The sequence below is a fragment of the Puma concolor genome, chromosome D3 (genome assembly GCF_028749965.1).
Source record: "Puma concolor isolate L17-30 chromosome D3, mPumCon1.1.hap2, whole genome shotgun sequence".
NCBI classification, from domain to species: Eukaryota; Metazoa; Chordata; class Mammalia; order Carnivora; family Felidae; genus Puma; species Puma concolor.
Window position 1 is genome coordinate 38,256,306 of NC_141678.1, and position 18,685 is coordinate 38,274,990.

Consider the following 18,685-nt stretch of genomic DNA (forward strand, 5'->3'; position numbering starts at 1 on the left):
ATTAAATATATTAAATTTAAAACCATCCAAAAGATGGAATTTTTTCATTATGATCCATAGCCAAATTACATGCCTTTAGTTTATGGATAATTTTTAAAAATTGCCCTTGGAACATTTTTAAGTTGAATTCTTCTTCAGATGCCCTTTGGACAGCTGTCCTGAAAAAAGCTTTCCCTTCTGAGTGAAATTTTGTTTTAAGACAATGCATATTTATAGAAAGAAGAAAACTATACTTTAAAGACCTTCGCAGAAATTAAATGTATTTCAAATTAGAATACTTCAATTGAAAATGCACTTGAGAATTTAAGCTATAAAAAGTAACCTTGAGATGTTCGTACCACTTAACCAAAATATTGAAATTAAAAAAGTGAAAACAACTGGTATATACTAATAAAAATGTCCTTTGTAATAACAGAAATACAAAATAATTACTGTAATTGTTTTGATTGAATTAATAATGTAGCATCTTAATAACTGTTTAATTTACTGCTTAATTTAACCATATAAATAGTATTCTGTTCGAAATTTTTAAACGGCAGATTCTATTCATCAGATTTTCTCCGTGCATAGATTATACAAATTACTTACTTAGTACATTAAGCTGGTTTCAGCATAAAATTTTAAATGTCATTACTGTGCCATTTAGTACACCAGCACATTCCTTTAGAATAATTTAGAATTTTTTGAAATTTAGAAAATTTGGTAACTGTCTACTAAAATATTTTAGAGGAAAGAGAGTACACACATACACACACACACACACACACACACACACACACTTTAACTCTCATTCTTTAAAAGAATTTGTTTTAAATGTTTCATTTATTTTTTGAGAGAGAGAGAGAGAGACAGAGTGTGAATGGTGGAGGGGCAGAGAAAGAGTTATACACAGAATCTGAAGCAGGCTCCAGCTCAGAGCCTGACATGGGGCTCCAACTCATGAACTGTGTGAGATCATGACCTAAGCCGAAGTTGGACGCTTAAACGATTGAGCCACCCAGGAGGCGCCCTTCTAATTCTTGATGCATCTTTCCTTCCCTGTCTAGTTTAGTGAAAACATTACCTGCAACAGAATAGTTCAAACAACATTTTTGTATACTCAGTTAAAGAGTATCTCCTAATTAATATCAAGTAAATGTCATATGTTAGATTTGACTTTTTACTATTAGAATAGATGTTAATGAAACGACCAAGTTCAAATCTCACATGAAACAAAAATAAATGGAGATTGCATTTCATTTTTATCTATTTCTGTGTACACCAGTGGAATTCCTATTCTTGGCGTAGAGTCTAGCCTTATCAGTTTCAAATTTGTGAATATTTTGAAAATCACATTAGGAGCCGAGTTGTGATAAGGGCTAAATATTCTCCAGGAAGCGGCTGGTTCTCCACCTCTGCAGCTGGGCCTTTGTTGTTTCATCTGGGCAGTGGGCAGAGATGCCAGAAAGTTTAGATTATTTTTTCTCTAAGAACAGAGGCAGCTTTTAGGAGGAAGGATTCAACCTAAATTAGCTAAATAAGGGGACTGGAAAAAGAGCCAAAATGGGCTGAGTTAGAGGATATTGATTAAAGGAGTGAAGTTCTGTGCTGACTGAGATAGTTAAGTCTTTTTTTCTGGGTTTTATGTTTGAAATCCTGCATGGCATCAATTCGAGTGACATCCGTACATGGATAAATTATAGGTATGTACATTTTATATCTATGTATCTGTTATTTCCTTAGTAACTGATATCCTCCTGAGATGCTAAGGCATAAAATAGCCCAATCTTACTCAGTTTACACTTATATGAATAATTTATTTTCTTATATTATTTTAAAGAACTTATAGTAGAGAAGATGCATATATACAAATAATAGTATAATGAGATAAATATTCATAAAAACTGGAAAATTTGTGTTAAATCTAGGAAGCATTGATTTTTCTGATATGACCAGAATTTAGGTTTTATGGATGGTTAAAATGAAGAGGGCTCTGCAAGGCAGTCAGATCAAGGGGATCCTTGAATGCATGCAAAAGAATTTCTTTCTTTTTTTAAAAATTTTTTTAATGTTTATTTTTGAGAGAGAGAGACAGACAGAGCATGAACGGGGTAGGGTCAGAGAGAGAGGGAAACACAAATCTGAAGCAGGCTCCAGGCTCTGAGCTGTCAGCACAGAGCCTGACGCAGGGCTCGAACTCACAGAGCACAAGATCTTGACCTGAGCCGAAGTCAGATGCCCAACTGACTGAGCCACTCAGGCGCCCCGCAAAAGAATTTCAATTTGAGTCTAAGAGTGCACATTTATAACAGGTAGAAGGAAGGAAGGAAATAATGCCTCCCTTTTCCTGAACTTCATCTACAATATGAAAATTGAATCCTTATAACTAACAGCATTATGAATTATAGATGGATAAACTAGGGTTGGAACAGCCTTCATCAAATGCACGTGCACCAGTTATTATATTAAGCACTCTGCATCCAGTATAGCCCTTACATTGACACAGTGAGTGGAATGAGATTCTTCATGTTACATGTGAGGAGACCATGATCTGTAGAGGATGAGGATTGGCGGTAGAAGGAGGATTGAAACTCAACCTGGTCGCCAAAGCCTCTTTTGATGCAGGATCCCTCAGGTGCTTTAGATGAGTAGAATAAATTATACCCTGAAAAAGAGAAGTAAAGAAAGGAAGAGCCTTCAGTAAAGTTTCTTAACATTAAAATCATCATTAGGAACCAGAAAGATGGAGCAGACATATTTTTCTCTATTACTCCCACTAAAACGTGGACATTATATATAAAAGAAACACGAAGGCTATGAAAAGTGGAGAGGAGGAGGCAGACCAGTTAGAGACCTTAAGACCTGAGTAATAGCACAGTGACAAAATTCCCTGTGTTTTCTTTCTCCGCACATATCCTAGACTCATTGTTTTCATTTATTCATTTGTTTTAAGTGCATTGATAATTGCTTGTTGAAGCATGGTTTTTATTATGGCTGCTTTGCATTTCTTGTGAACTAATTCTATCATTTGTGTCATCTTGATGTTGGCATTAGCAGCATGCAAATATGCAATTATAGAGCTCACTAGTAAAAGTAAATATACATTCAGATTCAGAATAGTCTTAATAGTGTAACGGTGGTACATCAGTCACTTTAACTCTAAAAAAAAAAGGTAAATGAAAAAAGTTTAAAAATAGCTATAGCTATAGTAATCCATTATAGATTAACAATATAAAAAGATGTAAATTGTGACATCAATAACATAAAAAATGGGAGGGAGAAGTAATAGTGGTTTAAATACAATGGATTTAAGTTATTAGCTGCCTAAAATAGATTATTATAACTATGTTTTATATAAACCTTATGGTAATCACAAAGAAAACAAACCTGTAGTAGATACACATACTATAAAGAAATAGGAGTCAAAGTATATTGTTACAAAAAAAACCCCATCAAATCACAAAGGAAGACAGCAAGAGAGGAAGAAGAGAACAAAGAAACTATAAAACATTCAGAAAACACTTAACAAGATGGCATTAGTAATTCTTTGCCTTTAAATAACCACTTTAAATATAAATGGATTAAATTCTCCAATCAAAAAGCATAGAGTGATTGAACATATTTTTAAAAAGATCAAACTATGTGCTGCCTGGAGAGACTCACTTTAGCTTTAAGGACTCACATAGACTTAAAATAAAGTAATGGAAAAAGATAATCCATGCAAATGGTTACCAAAAGAGAGCAGGGGTGCCTAGATTTATGTTAAATTAAAATATACTTTAAGTCAAAAATTATCTTATAAGATAAAGGAGGTCATTATATAATGAGAAAGGAGTCAATTTATTGAGAGGATATAACAATTGTAAATATGTAGCCAGCATTGGAGAATGCAAATGTACAAAGCAAACATTAACAGAAGTGAAGGGACAAATAGGTAGCAATAAAATAGTAGAAGTCTTCAGCACCTCACTTTCAGCAATGGATAGATTATCCAGACATAAAATCAATAGGAAACAATGAATTTGAGCAGTATAGACAGAACATGTGTGTATAATAGACATACAGAGAACATTCTGTCCAAAAACAACAAAATACACACTCAAGCACACTTTGAACGTTGTTCAGGATATATCATATGTTAGGTAACAAAACAAATCTTAACAGATTTATGAAAATTGAAATCATATAAAGTATCTTTTCCAACCATGGTGGTATGAAACTAGAAATCAGTAACATGAGGAAAATTAGACAATTCAGAAATATATGAATGTTAACACACTCATGAACAACCAATAGTTCAAAGAAGAAGTCAAAAAGGAACTTTTTTAAAAAACCTTGAAACAAAGGAAAATGACACACAACATTAGGGGATGCAGCAAATGGAGGTCTAAGATTAAAATCTGTATCAATAAATGCCTACACAAAGAAAAAAGAACAATCTCAAATAAACAACCTAACATTATAACTCAGGGAACTAGGAGAAAAAGAATAAAATAAGACCAAAATTAGCACATGGCAGTAAGTAATAAAGATTCGAGTGGAGATAAATGAAATTGTTATTAGAAACAATAAAAAGATCAATGGAACTAAGTTATCTTTTTGAAAAGATTAAAAACACCTTTAGCTAGTCTAAGAAAAGAGGAAAAAGACTAAAATAAATAAAATTAGAGGAAAAATTACAGCTGCAATCCATATAAAGGGTCACAAGAGACTACTATGAACAATTACATACCAATAAATTGTAGAACCTAGAAAGTAAATCCCTAGAAACATACAATCTTCCAAGATTGAATCATGAGGAAATAGAAAATTGAACAGATCAGTAATGAGTAAGGAGAATGAATGAATCACCAAAAACCTCACAACCAAGGGAAATCCTAGATCAGATGATTTTACTGGTGAATAATACTAAACACTTAAAGAATTAATTCCAGTCCTCAGCTCTTCCAAAAAAGTAAAAAGGAGGGAGTACTTCCAAACTCATTTTATGAGGTCAGCAATTCCCTAATACCAAAACCAGACAAGGACACTACAAAAAAAGAAATTTATATGCCAGTATCCCTAATGAACATAGATGCAGAAACCCTCAACAAAATACTAGCAAACCATATTTAACAGCACGTCAAAATGACCATAGACCATGATTGAGGGGGATCTATCCCATGAATGCAAGGATGGTTCAACAAATGCAAATCAATAAACATGATACACCATATTAATAGACTGAAGGATAAAAATCATATAATCATAACATATGCCAAAAGAATTTGACACAATTCAGCATTTTTATGATAAAAACTGTCAACAAATTAGGTATAGAAAGAATGTAGCTCAACATGATAAAAGGTGATACGTGACAAGTCTACAGCTAACATTATACTCAGTGGCGAAAAGCTGAAAGCTTTTCCTGTAAGAAGAGACAAAGACAAGGAAGACCACTCTTGCCACTTTTGTTCAACATATTTCTGTAAGGGCTGCCCAGATAATAAGGCAAGAAAAAAATTAAAAGGACTCGAGATCAGAAATGAAGAAGTAAAATGAATAAGACATGATCTTATATATGGAAAACTCTAAAAACTACACTGGAAAACTATCAGAACTAATGAATGAATTCAGTAAATTTGCAAGAAAGAATACCAATATACAAAAGTCAGTTATGTTTCTGTATACTAACAATGAACTTTCTGAAAAGAAATTAAGAAAATTTCATTTATAATAGCATCAAAAAAGGGGCACATGGGTGACTCAGTCAGTTAAGCGTCCAACTTCAGCTCAGGTCATGATCTCGCAGTTCATGAGTTGGAGCACCACGTCAGACTATGCTGACAGCTCAACCCCTCTCTGCTTCTCCTGAACTCATGCTCTGTCTCTCTCTCTCCCTCTCTCTCTCTCTCAAAAATAAATACACATGAAAAAAATTTATAACAGCATCAAAAAGAATAAGATACTTAGGGATAAATTTAACCACAGAGGTGAAAGATACGTACAATGAAAATGATAAAACACTGATTAAAGAAATTAAAGAAGACACAAATAAATGGGAAGTTATCCCATGTTCATGGACTGAAAGAATTAAAATTGTTAAAATATCCATACTGCCCAAAGCTATCTAAAACTTCAACGCAATCTCTATCAAAATTACATGATTTTTCAAAGAAAGAGAAAAAACAATCCTAAAATTGATACAGGACCAAAAAAGACCCTGAATTGCCAAAGCAGTCTTAAGCAAAAATATCAAAGCTGTAGGCATCACACTCTTCCCTGACTTCAAATTATACTATCATACAGTCAAAGCATAATAATCAAAAAAGTATGCCACTAGCATAAAAGTAGTCACATAAAGGAACAAAATAGAGCACAGAAATAAACCCACATATATATAGTCAACTGATCTTTGAAAGAGAGCCAAAAATGTACAATGGAGAAAGGACAGTGTCTTCAATAAATGACATAGGGAAAATTGGATATCCATATGCAGAATGAAACTAGACTCTTATTCCATACATAAAAATCAATTCAAAAAAATGGGGTGCCTGGGTGGCTCAGTCAGTTAAGTGTCTGACTTCAGCTCAGGTCATGATCTCACAGTCCGTGAGTTCGAGCCCCGCATCAGGCTCTGTGCTGACAGCTCAGAGCCTGGAGCTGCTTCGGATTCTGTGTCCCCCTCTCTCTCTGCCCCTCCCCTGCTCATGCTCTGTCTCTCTCTGTCTCAAAAATAAATAAAAACATTAAATTTTTTTTAAATCAATTCAAAATGAATTAAAAACTGAAACGTCAGGCTTGAAACTGTAAAAGTCCTAAAGCATAGGTAAAAAGTTCCTTGGGGGACCTGGGTGATTCAGTCAGTTAGGCAACTAAATCCTGACGTCACCTCAGGTCTTGATCTCAGGGTCATTACTTCAAGCCCCACATTGGACTCCATGCTGGGCATGAAGCCTACTTTGTAAAAAAATTCCTTGACATTTGTCTTGGCAATGACTTTTTGAATGTGATACTAAGAACACAAGCACAAGCAACAAAAGCAAAAATAAGCAAGTGGGATTACATTGAAATAAAAAGCTTCCACACAGCAAAGGAAACCACAAACAAATGAAAAGACAACCTATGGAATGGGAGTAAATATTTGCAAACCATACATATTTGATAAGGGTCCAATATCCAAAATATGTAAGGAACTCCTACAATTTAATCACAAAAAACCTACAAATAATCTGATTTAAAAATGGGCAAAGGACCTAACTAGACCTTTCTCCAAAGAAGACATACAGAAGGTCAACAGGCACATGAAAACATGCTCAACATCACTAATCATCAGAGAAATGCAAATTAAAACCACAATGAGATATCACTTCACGCCTGTAAGGATGACTATAATAAAAATAAAAAGATAACAAGTGTTGGTGAGCATGAGACATGGGAGTCCTTGTGCATTGTTGTGGAAATACAAAATGGTGCAGCCACTGTGACAGTATGGGGTTTCCTCAAAAAATTAAGAATAGAACTACCATATCACCCAACAACCCTGCTTCAGGTGTATATCCAAAGGAACTGAAATAAGATTCTTGAAGAGATACCTGCACTCCTATGTTTATTATAGCATTGTTTGCAATAGCCAGGATATGGAAACAACCTAAATACCCATTGGTGGATGAATAGATTGAAAAAATGTGACATCCACATACAACAGACAATGCTGTTTAATAAGAAGGAAATCCTGCCATTTACAACAGTGAAATAAGCCAGAAAAATACTGTATGATACCACTTTTATGTGGAATCTAAAATAGACTCGTACAGAGTAGAATGGTGGATACTAGAGGTTGGGGGGGGGGGGGGGAAATGGAGAGGTGACAGGTTAAAAGGTACAAGGTTTCAGTTATGCAAGGTCAATAAATTCTGCAGATCTATTATAAAGCACAGTGTGTATAGCTAATAGTGTATACTTAAAATTTGCTAAGAAAGTAGATCTTAAATTAAATGTTCTCTTTTTTGAATGTTTATTTACTTTGAGAGAGAGAGAGAGAGAGAGCATGCATGTGCCGGTGTGTGTGCTCCAGTGGGGATGGGGGAGTGGTGGCAGAATGAGAGAGAATCCCAAGCAGGCTCTGCCATGACTCAGGGCTCAACCCCAGGAACCATGAGATCATGGCCTGAGCCCTAATCAAGAATTAGGATACTCAACCGACTGAGCCACTTACGTGCTCCATAAGGTCCTACCACTAAAAAACTAAAATAAAATAAAATAATTAAGGTGGCAGGAGGAGAGCTTTGGAGGTGATGTGTATATTTATGGTCTTGATGGTGATGATAGTTTCACAGGTGTATATTTATCTCAAACTCATCGTGTTGTATACGTTAAGTATATACAGCTTATTATATGTCAGTCATACCTCAATAAAGTTGCTTTAAGCAATAAAGAACCAAATAAACATTATAGAATGGAAAATAATAACCACAATAAATAGGAACATTAGTATTGTATTTTGTATCATAGAAGGCCTTTTCCAATTAAAGATTCATGGTAGTCACAATACCAGGACCTTGCTTGATTTGTCTCATTTGGTTTTCACAAAAGTCCATATGAGAAAGCTGTTCATCACCATTTTATAGATGAGGGAGTAGGAGACAGTGGAAAAGCTTGCCCAAGGTTCTGGTGCTAACAGCTTTAATCCAGTTTCCTCTGATTCTTAAACCTGTGCTTTTTGGCACTATCCTGATTATAGCCTCCATTTGCACGGTGATTCTCTTCTAACTTCCTACCTGACCATTGCAGCAAGTTCATAATATGTAGCGTGACTTCATGGGCTGCATTACCCCCACAAAAAATTGTTTCTAGAACGAAATTTATTTTATCCAACTCTTTGAACTGTGAGTTCTATAGCTATCGACTTATTTTAACTCTACTTAGGAAACTTTTGTTTTTAATATTCATACTTTTTTTTTTTACTGTGTGCATTCACTTTTCTAATGCTTTTAATGACAATTAAGTGAGGTATCAGCTGTGTTATGGGCAAGGCTAGTCAGAATCAGAGAAAATTTGCCTGTAACTTGTCTTGAGCAACTGTTTTAAAGCCGCCTGAATTTGAGGAAAATTGGCCCTGAGACCTTAGAATCTGACATCTATGCCAGTTGATTTTTGCCCATCTCTGTATCTGAGAACAACATAATAGAAATTGTGTTACATCCTCAGTACATATTTTAAAAATTATGATGTTTCTTTCTTCCTGGGTCTATATTTCCAACATATTATTTGTACGTGCTCTTAATCCTCATAGAAGCAAAATCATCAATAATTTAAGTCATGTTAGCTCTTAAAAGTTTCTGTAGAAACTATATAGGTATTCCATAATTTCAGCAATCTGAACTGGAGTATGTATCATGTTTTTTGTTTTTTGTTTTTTTTTTTTTTTTTAATTTTTGGGACAGAGAGAGACAGAGCATGAACGGGGGAGGGGCAGAGAGAGAGGGAGACACAGAATCGGAAACAGGCTCCGAGCCATCAGCCCAGAGCCTGACGCGGGGCTCGAACTCACGGACCGCGAGATCGTGACCTGGCTGAAGTCGGACGCTTAACCGACTGCGCCACCCAGGCGCCCCTGTATCATGTTTTTTAGTGCCATTTGGCCAAAAAATCAGCATTTTCTTAAGAATAAAAAATGTCCAGTTAACATTCTTATACTATGTTAAGTTTAGACTACCCACGTATTAAAGATTGAAAAGGAATGGCTTATTTTCAGAAAGTTAAATGACAGAACAGGCAGTATTCAGTCTGCTGGGAAAGAGTGTGGGGTGGAGTATGGTGGGCGGGCTGCTGGTCTTCTTACATGACCGGTAGGATGTCAGTCACCTGCCAGAGAATGGGGTCTTGTCGCCTCAGGGCCCAGGGCCAAATCACAGGGCGGGTGGCATTTATTTATCTAGTTCCTTCCCATTTCCTCGCTGACCCCCTTTTTCTGCTAAGTCTCCGTGACCTCTCTCATGATCTGGCAGAGGGAGCCATTCAGTACTTCCCTGCTGCCTTTTGTTTCGGAGAGGCAGACCCCTCAGACCACCTCTTCCATGAATGCTTCCAAATAGGATGCCTCCTCCCACTCCAACAAGTATTCTTTGTCTTTCGAAGATAGATGAAAAGACTTCGAATCTAATATCCCAAGTGAGATATAATTCTTCTGGGTTGCTTATCTGGGTCATAGAAGGAAAAGCATATAGTTGGCTTGTAAAAAAAAAAAAAATCGAGGCTAAAATATAGAACACAGTAGGCCTCATCAAGGGGGCAGGTTAGTTACGTTAGAAAAGAACTCTTTAAAGTCTCACTCTGTTTCTAATTCGTGGGCTAGATGAGGGCGTAGTGCTAGTGCAGAACTCCTCCTGGGAGCTACTGTCTATTTCTGGCAAGTTCACTTTTCAAGATCAGGAGAAAGGTTGTCAACGACTTGACATTCTTCCTGAAATACTGCTGACCTCTGTGTTGTTGTTGTTTATTTATTTTTGGAAGTACAGCACTGAAGGGGCTATTTCATCTTTGCTGTCTTGCTGAAATTTGTAATGCTTCCCAACATTTTAATGTCATGTCACAGAGAAAAAATGGTCACCAGTACCTGGGAACAAGAGGGGATTTCGAGCCTGGAGGAGACTGCTCCAGGCTGGGAGGACTGGCCTGGGACTCTGGCCAGTGCAGCTGTACATTGGTTGGGAAGCTACCATTAGAAAAGTTGTGACAACTCAGTTATAACCTTCTGGCCCAAACTGCCCACTACCTGGGATGTGACAGAACATGGCCCATTGTTTTCAGCAGACCAGGGTAGTCAAAGAGAAGCAGAAACCAAATTTGCAGCTTAGGTATGAGAAAATGAACAGAGTGTTGATACAAGATGATAACATAGTAGAATGAGCAAAACTGGAGTCCGAGAGGTTGGGCAGTCAGGAGTCATCCTCTAGACTCAGAATTGGGACCAGATGGGGAATCCATGATGAACGTAGGGATCCAATTAGAGGGCCAAGCACGGTAATACAGAATAATTGAGGGTGACGAGCACACAGAAGACCAGCCAGGTAGTATCTGGGAAGTGAATCCTCGCTCTGGGGTTGGGACTGGGAGGCAGAAATCCTATCCTGCGAAGGGGCCAAGAAGAAAGTAGGAACATAGAGCTTCTGTCCCAGTAGGGCCCCCGAATTCTAGCTGTAGCAGCAGACCAGGCATTTAGGAACAAGGACCAAGGCATATGCCTCATTGGTAGACTCGGGGCCCACGAGGCTGCCCAGAGTCCTGAACAACGGCATGAGCGCTGGTATCAGCCGTGGGCACCGTTCAGGTTTGGACCTTTGAATCCTAGAATGGACGACTGCGTTTCGCAAATTACCTTCGGCCCCGGATCAGGATTGTTCCTGGGAATATGGGGAAACTGCACCAACCTGTGAGCAAAAAGGAGGACAATCCAAAGGCTGAGGGTCCTCCTGGGCCCGACACAAAACGCAGCGATTCAGCCTCAGCTGCCAGGCGCTGCTGCCTCCGGCCTTGCCCCGTTGTGACTCGAAGACAGAGCAACAGTCAGGAGTGCTCCTCAAAGGAGTACAGGCCAGTTTTCTAAAGAAAAAAAACATGTATACCAGTAAAATTTACTTTTACTTTCCCGTTCATCCTCCGATGTTAACGTTATACTAAAAGATTCGGAAAAGCAAAAGTAATATTTCTAATTGCCATCGTTTTTATGTTTCTTGATGTTTATGAAGAGGACTACTAGGATCTCCATTTTTGATCTGTTAGAAAATCTCTTTTAAAACTTGTCTGCAGCTGGCTGGCACCTTTCTCCTTATTTAGTGTTTACCCTCCGTTTATATGCCTTGCTGTCGGTGAGCTTGGGACTGACATGTTTTTTAATCAATTATGCGGTCGAACCATATGAAATTTGGATATTTGACTGTCTTTGTGTTTTAGAAACTGCACTTTCCTATGGGCTAACCTGGTAGTACCTGCTGTCTCTTGCTTCTTTTCCTGCAAACAGCAAACATGCCCTTAATTAAGGAGGGACCCAGAACCAGGCTGCTCAGTCAGAGGAACCGCGTCTTCCACACAATGCTGCTGCTCAGTGCTTCCCCTCAGCCTGCAGTTTTTACACTTCCTATCTTGGCCAGAATGAGCTGAAATTTGAATGCACTGCTTTCCTGTCAGTCAGAAGCTGACATCTTACCTGGACCAACAGAGCTTTAAGCCATAAGAATTTCAGCTTAGGTCAACAATTTTCTAAAGAGACTGTGTCCTCAGAACCTCCTTTCCCCAATATTTACCTAGCTCATAAGTAAGTTTTAGGGGCGCCTGGTGGCTTAGTTGGTTAAGCGCCCGACTTTGGCTCAGGTCACGATCTCATAGATCATGAGTTCGAGCCCCGCATCGGGCTCTGTGCTGACAGCTCAGAGCCTGGAGCCTGCTTCAGATTCTGTGTCCCCCTCTCTCTCTGCCCCTCCCCAGCTTGCACTCTGTCTCTCTCTCTCACAAAAATAAATAAACATTTAAAAAGGTAACTTTTAAATAGTTTTATCACACCTAGAACAACCAATTCAGTGGGTTTTTTTCCTATGGGTATAGATTTATGTGGAATCATGTATGCTGTTACACACACATACACACACATGCACATGCACGTGAGTAAGGTTCTGCATTTTCAGAAAGGCAGGCCAAAGTTTGGGATGCCCTCTCTTTAACATAAGTATTTCTCTGCAGAGAACACAAGTAAGCACAGGGGCGCCTGGGTGGCTCAGTCGGTTAATTGTCTGACTTCAGCTCAGGTCATGATCTCACGGTCCGTGAGTTCGAGGCCTGCGTCGGGCTCTGTGCTGCCAGCTCAGAGCCTGGAGCCTGCTTCGGATTCCGTGTCTCCCTCTCCCTCTGCCCCTCCCCTGCTCATGCTCTGTCTCTCTCTGTCTCAAAGATAAATAAAAACATTAAAAAGAATTTAAAAAAAACAAGTAAGCACAGCGTTGCAATGCAGAAACTTGTTCCCAGCACAACGCAGGTTAAAAAGGGTGCAGACAACTGTATCTGAGAGCCCCTCATCCCTTGTTTCTTTTGTGCTTTCGTCTCCCATCGTTATCTTCCTTCAAGTTCTTCACCAAAATATGCAACATATGCTCCTGTCATTTGATATATTCTTTTGCACTTCACACTTCATTCTGATCTGTGTGCTCTGGAGACGTGTTCTCACAGGGCTTGCCTCGTGGAATCGGGAGGCGCTCCATTCTTGTGACGCTCGGTGCGTTCCATTCCGTTTTGCATCCCTCATTACTGCAGAGACAGAGAGGAGCTAGGGTGGAATTGGGAAGTAATAAGCAGGTGATTAGATGACTAGAGGGACTGATTTCTGAGTGAAGGTTGAGGGAAACAAAATTTCTCTAAACTGAAGCAAATGCCGAGCAAGAAGGTCTGTGGCTGCCGTCTACAGTGCTGGACAAACTGGACAAATAAGCCTTAGGAAGAGAGTGTTAGTGCCACACAGCACATGTTGGGGTGAGGATGTGGAATTAGGAAACTCATGACTGTAACGAATCATTTAAAAGTCTCAAATTGAAGGGCACCTTGATGGCTCAGTCGGTTGAGCGTCTGACTCTTGATTTGGGCTCAGGTCATGATCCCAGGGTTGTGGGTTTGAACCCTGCGTTGGGCTCTGCACTTAGCATGGAGCCTGCTTAAGATTCTCTCTCTCTTCCTCCCTCTGCCCCTTTTCCCCACTTGTGCTCTCTGTCTCTCTCTCTCTAAAAAAAAAAGTCTTAAATTGTGTATGGGTTAGATGGATAGCAAAACTTCAGAGTAATAGTATCTTAATGAAAACTCAGTTGTACTTGAAATAAACACTTCCCAGTTTCCCTTAGGATAGCCTCAACTTTTTTCTGCAGGAATTTCTTTCAAAACTCCCCATTAGATCTCATATGCTGTAGCTTAAACAAATTAACTCCTGCTGCGTTGTTATTAGAAACAGTACTTACTCACATCTTGGGTCCTCACATGGGACTCTGGCACACGCTGACATATTTCCCCCAGACATGAGACGCAGCAAACGATACTGCTCTACCCTGTAGATACCTGCCTTGGTTTCTCTTTGCACAAGAATTATACCACAGTTCTCTCAAGTTTCTTCCTTTTTTTTTTTATGTTTTATTTTTATTTTTGAGAGAGAGCGCAAGCAGGGGAGGGGCATAGAGGGAGGCCGGCAGAGGATCTGAAGTGGGCTATGGGCTCTGTGCTGACAGCAGCAAGCCTTGTGCAGGATGCAGGGCTCGAACTCTTGAAACGTGGGATCATGACCCGAGCTGAAGTCGGACTGAGCCACCCAGGTGCCCCTCATGTTTCTTCTTTTGATGATGTTAAGAACCTTGTCCCCCTTCTGCCCATCTTATTGGTGCTAATAATTAAGTGAACAATTTTGAGGCTTTTTAAGAAAGTGCCAGTCAACTTAGGGAAAGTTGCTTATCCTGTGTGCGACTGTTTTCTTACCTGTAAGATAAATATGTCAATACCATCTTTGGGTATTTAGTAATAAATATTAGAAATAATCTATGTAAAAAACTTGAATTTTAATGGACCTGTAGTACACACTCATCAGAGGTACCTTTTTTGGTCTTATTATAAATTGTATTTATTAGTATACATCTTCACTAGATTTATAGCAGATGTTCAGTTAATGGATTATTGAATCAATAACTAAACAAAATAATAAATCAATGCCAAGTATTACACATTACGGAACATGAATGTAAAGGGGACCCTCCTGTCTGCAGCAAAGGCTGATGATCATCCCTGTTGCCAGTTTAGATTCACTCTGGCTTGTTTGGTCAGGCTGGTGTCATCCTAACCACATTTATTATGCATCATATATCGGCAAATATACGGTAAATTGGAAGTAAACTCATAAAAAAGACCCAACTGCTTAGATATTGATGCATTTGACTATGTGCTTCCCTACATGGAGAGGATGATAGCACTGGGATAACAGTAGCCACTACCATATAATGGGGTGTGTATATGTGTGTCAGTGTGAGATTTCTCATGGTCCCAACAACCCTTAGGGTTGGATCTGATTTTCCCATTTAACTGGAGAGAAACTGAAGCTTGAGCATGAAGTACCTTCCCCAGGGTTGTGCACAGGTGACCTCCTGTCACACCTGTGCTTTCCCTGACAGTGGCTCTCTGATTCCTCAGCAGCGGCAGAGCTTTGGGGCTTCTTTAGAGACAGGAATGTGGGCAGAGAAATTTAACAGAGACTACTGCTCAGCCTATAGAAAGAACCAGATCCTGTGTCCTGGCAGATCCTTGCTAGTTAGGCTCCAAACAACATTTCAGATTCAGGATCCAGCCTTCACTGTGGTCTCTCCGTTTTCATCTGAGGTGTCTCTTCACATTCAAACACGGCACTTCCTAGCAGGTTTCAGAAGGATTAAGCAGAAATACAGTATTTCTGGATACATGAATGTTAAGAAATAAGAACAGAAAATTCTCTGATACTGGTAAATAGTTACCCATAGTATTTTGTGATGCACGTGGTCAAATCAGGGCATAAATATAAGAAAATAAAAACTTTCAATCAAGTGTTTATATGACATTTTCATCACTCTACCAGAAGCACATTATTATGTTAGTCTTAGATTTTTAAGTTTCCAAAATTGTAAAACTGTATGTGCTAATGACTCTACCTATCATACTCTGTGGACCAGTGTCTGTGATCTGGCACCTGAGATTTCCTCAAAGGGCGATCTGAAAAGAAACATTAGGGTGTATTCAGTGAGAGGAGAATGTCTGTATTCAGACATTGGGTGTAAAGTCTGTTCCCTTGACAGTGGATTCCTGATGTGTCACTATAAACTGACGACTGTGCTCTCACTTTTATACAAACCAGTGCTTTTGGCTGCCCGTATTCCGACATGAACTTGAAAAAGGAGGCAACTCTTCATGACCGTCTGCGAGAACAGACACAGGCAAATTTGGAATCTGACTCTTCACATTCAAGATCAAAGAACCTCTGTAGTTTGAACTTCAACGGAAAACACGAGAAGGTGAACAGTCAGCCCAGGTAAGGAAATTTTTGAAAATGTAAATCAGAAAGTAAAGCATGCAGAATAAGAGCAAATATTTTAACTGTACTAGTTCCTTATGTTTCTTTGAAGCGGTTATGTTCGGTTTTGGGTATGATTATGTTCACTGGCTCCTAGAATTCATCTAAGGCTTGATGTTCATTTAAAACACATTTTTTTTATTTCTTCGCTCACAAAAATTTGAACTTACCCCTTTCTAAATACACATGTGAGGGATAAGAAAGCACATCTCATCTATAAAATTCCGTAAGAGTCCCCTTTATCTTGAACTTCTTTACTCTTTGGTATGGTGTCAGAGTCATGGCCGAGTATTTGCAGTCCCACCAGGACTGCGTCTCCTACCTGGGATCTGTCTTGTCATCGTTAATCCAGATGCACCTCACGCAGGATTTCTTCTCACTCGGAACAGTTTCCATTTTGACTCTTTGATCACGCTCTATCCTTTTGTTCTTAAGTGTGAACTTCTGTTTTAAGTAAGCATCAATTTTTGATTTTCATTTACATGCTATCATTTTCTAAGGGGCTGCAAACACAACCTTATTTGGTATGTTTTAACCTAAATGTGTTAATAATCTAACAATTTTTTTTTTTTTAAAAGAGCTCCCTTTCTCCAAGTCAGGAATTGTAAACAGAAAAATCCTACACTCAGTAAGCAATGGGAGATCAGACAGGTGGAGCCAAGAAATGCCTGTCAGAGAAGTGAGAAGTGGGTGTTTTTCAGACTCTGCTTCAGACAGAAGGCACTCCCCTTCAAGCCCTTGAAAGACAGTAGACCCTCCTTCCTTGAGGTTTGAAGGAGTGGCTACTTGAGGGGCTGCTGTTTCTCTGAAACCTCCAGAGCTTTGCTCTTTTCATTCAGCACGTGAGAAAGGAAGAGGTGCATGCCTTTCATCATGCGGGAGCTGCGTTTCCACTGCAACAACTTTCTGCCCGTTTATGCCATGGGTCCCAGCAAGGCTGCTCCTTCACTCCCAAGGGGAGACCCATCCGTTGGGAGAGTTTGGTGCAAAGTGTGGGTTTTGTTCTTTTTCAGGCAGATGTTGGTATAGGGTATTTGGGTGACCTTTCATTCTTGTCCAATAGCTGATTTTGGTTTTACTCTCTCTGCACACCACTGTGCAGATTAGCTCTCCTGTAATGTACAATTTCTTTCCTATGGATACTCATGCCTCTCTATTTTTGTAGCTGCATCTTGCATTTTTGTTATTTGTTATACACCCACTTCTCTTGTTGAAACTTCACAGGGTCTAGTTGTTCTTACTGCTTTTTCCCACCCACACTGTTTACAACTGTAAGTGGTTTGCAAGCTCAAGCATCCTTTCTATTTCCTAGTTGAGGGAGAATTTTTTCCCTTCCTTTTCTTAAAACTGTTTTCCAAGGAATGGTGTTTATTTATCCCACCCAGAATTATAGAGACCAGTACATCCGTTTGCTCGTACTCTTTTTGTTCTGTTATCTTTTTTTTTTTCCAAATAAAAACTCAGTTTCTCTTGTAAACATTTTAGACATTCATCCTCCATGTCAAGAGTTGGAGAGACAAAACAGATCTTTGAAATGCCTTAAAAAAGCTGTTAGAACTGCCCCATTCTTTAAGGCTAACTAAGCCTTTCTTTTTTAGCAAACACGGACGTATGGCCTCCCCTATCTTGAACTCCTCGTAGGCACTTACTCTTTTCAATATATTATTATATGCTTTATCATTTTGAAGAGGATTTGTGCTGAAATACATCAGATAAGCGTAATTACTACAGTAGAAAGAAGTAGAGAATGCCAGTTGATAACCAAGCAGAAAAATCACACATGATCCTATCCTGTCGAATCCTATTCACGGATGCCAAGCACTGTAGAAGTAGCTGGGAGAGGGGAGGGGAGTCGTGCACATCTTGAATTCTTAAGCCTTCTTTTATTTTCCAGTCTCAAGACCAGCGCCCACATTGCACTCCAACCCCTGTACCCACCCCCGTTTTTTTAACCAGCCATCATGACAATGTTTGTATGGTACTGGCCCTAATGCCCACTTTGATTCTACACCCATCGCTGTGACATCCTGTTCATGGTCTAGAATTCCAGGCTGGGGGGAATAAAACAGATCAAGGAAATCATCAAGGAATCATATGTAGGCCAATTATGAGCAGAAAAAAAATATATTTTAACTCTCCTCACAGTTTACTCGTAGTAGTTTCCTGAAGCTGACTTTTCCATAACCGAAATATTTGCTCTTAAAACCACAAGATGTCAGATACAAGTGGAGGAGAATATTTAAATTCCATCTCTTTTCTTCTACGTGTTGAGGAGAATGATTTTTACTTGGCTCATGTCCCAGATAGACGTGGGGGTTAAATTACTGAAAATTAGAGTTACAGTTTCCACACGCCTCCATCCACCCATCCATCCACCTATCTATCCATCCATCCATCATTGAGCTCAGGACAGGCCTTTTGTAATTTTTTATACCAGCAACACTTGTCACCTTAGAATCTCCAGACTGCTGACAATTCAAGTGCAAAATGTAAAATTAACTCTCAACATTCTTCCAGAATCAATTAGATACTGCCCAGCAATTTAGGGAATTTTGTCTCTTCCCTAACTCCTTATCAGTTTTGTGATTACTTTTTAAAAGTATGTTT

General features: G+C 38.9%; 1 protein-coding gene across 3 annotated transcripts in view; it reads left to right on the top strand.

The window, feature by feature from the left end:
- Positions 1 to 18,685, top strand: part of L3MBTL4 (L3MBTL histone methyl-lysine binding protein 4) — a 449,596-nt gene that overhangs the window by 313,445 nt on the left and 117,466 nt on the right. For all 3 annotated transcript variants that reach the window (XM_086682502.1, XM_086682503.1, XM_086682504.1), the window contains exon 15: positions 15,863 to 16,036. In XM_086682502.1, coding sequence (XP_086538628.1) covers positions 15,863 to 16,036 — 174 coding nt within the window. The remainder of the gene's footprint in view (positions 1 to 15,862; positions 16,037 to 18,685) is intronic.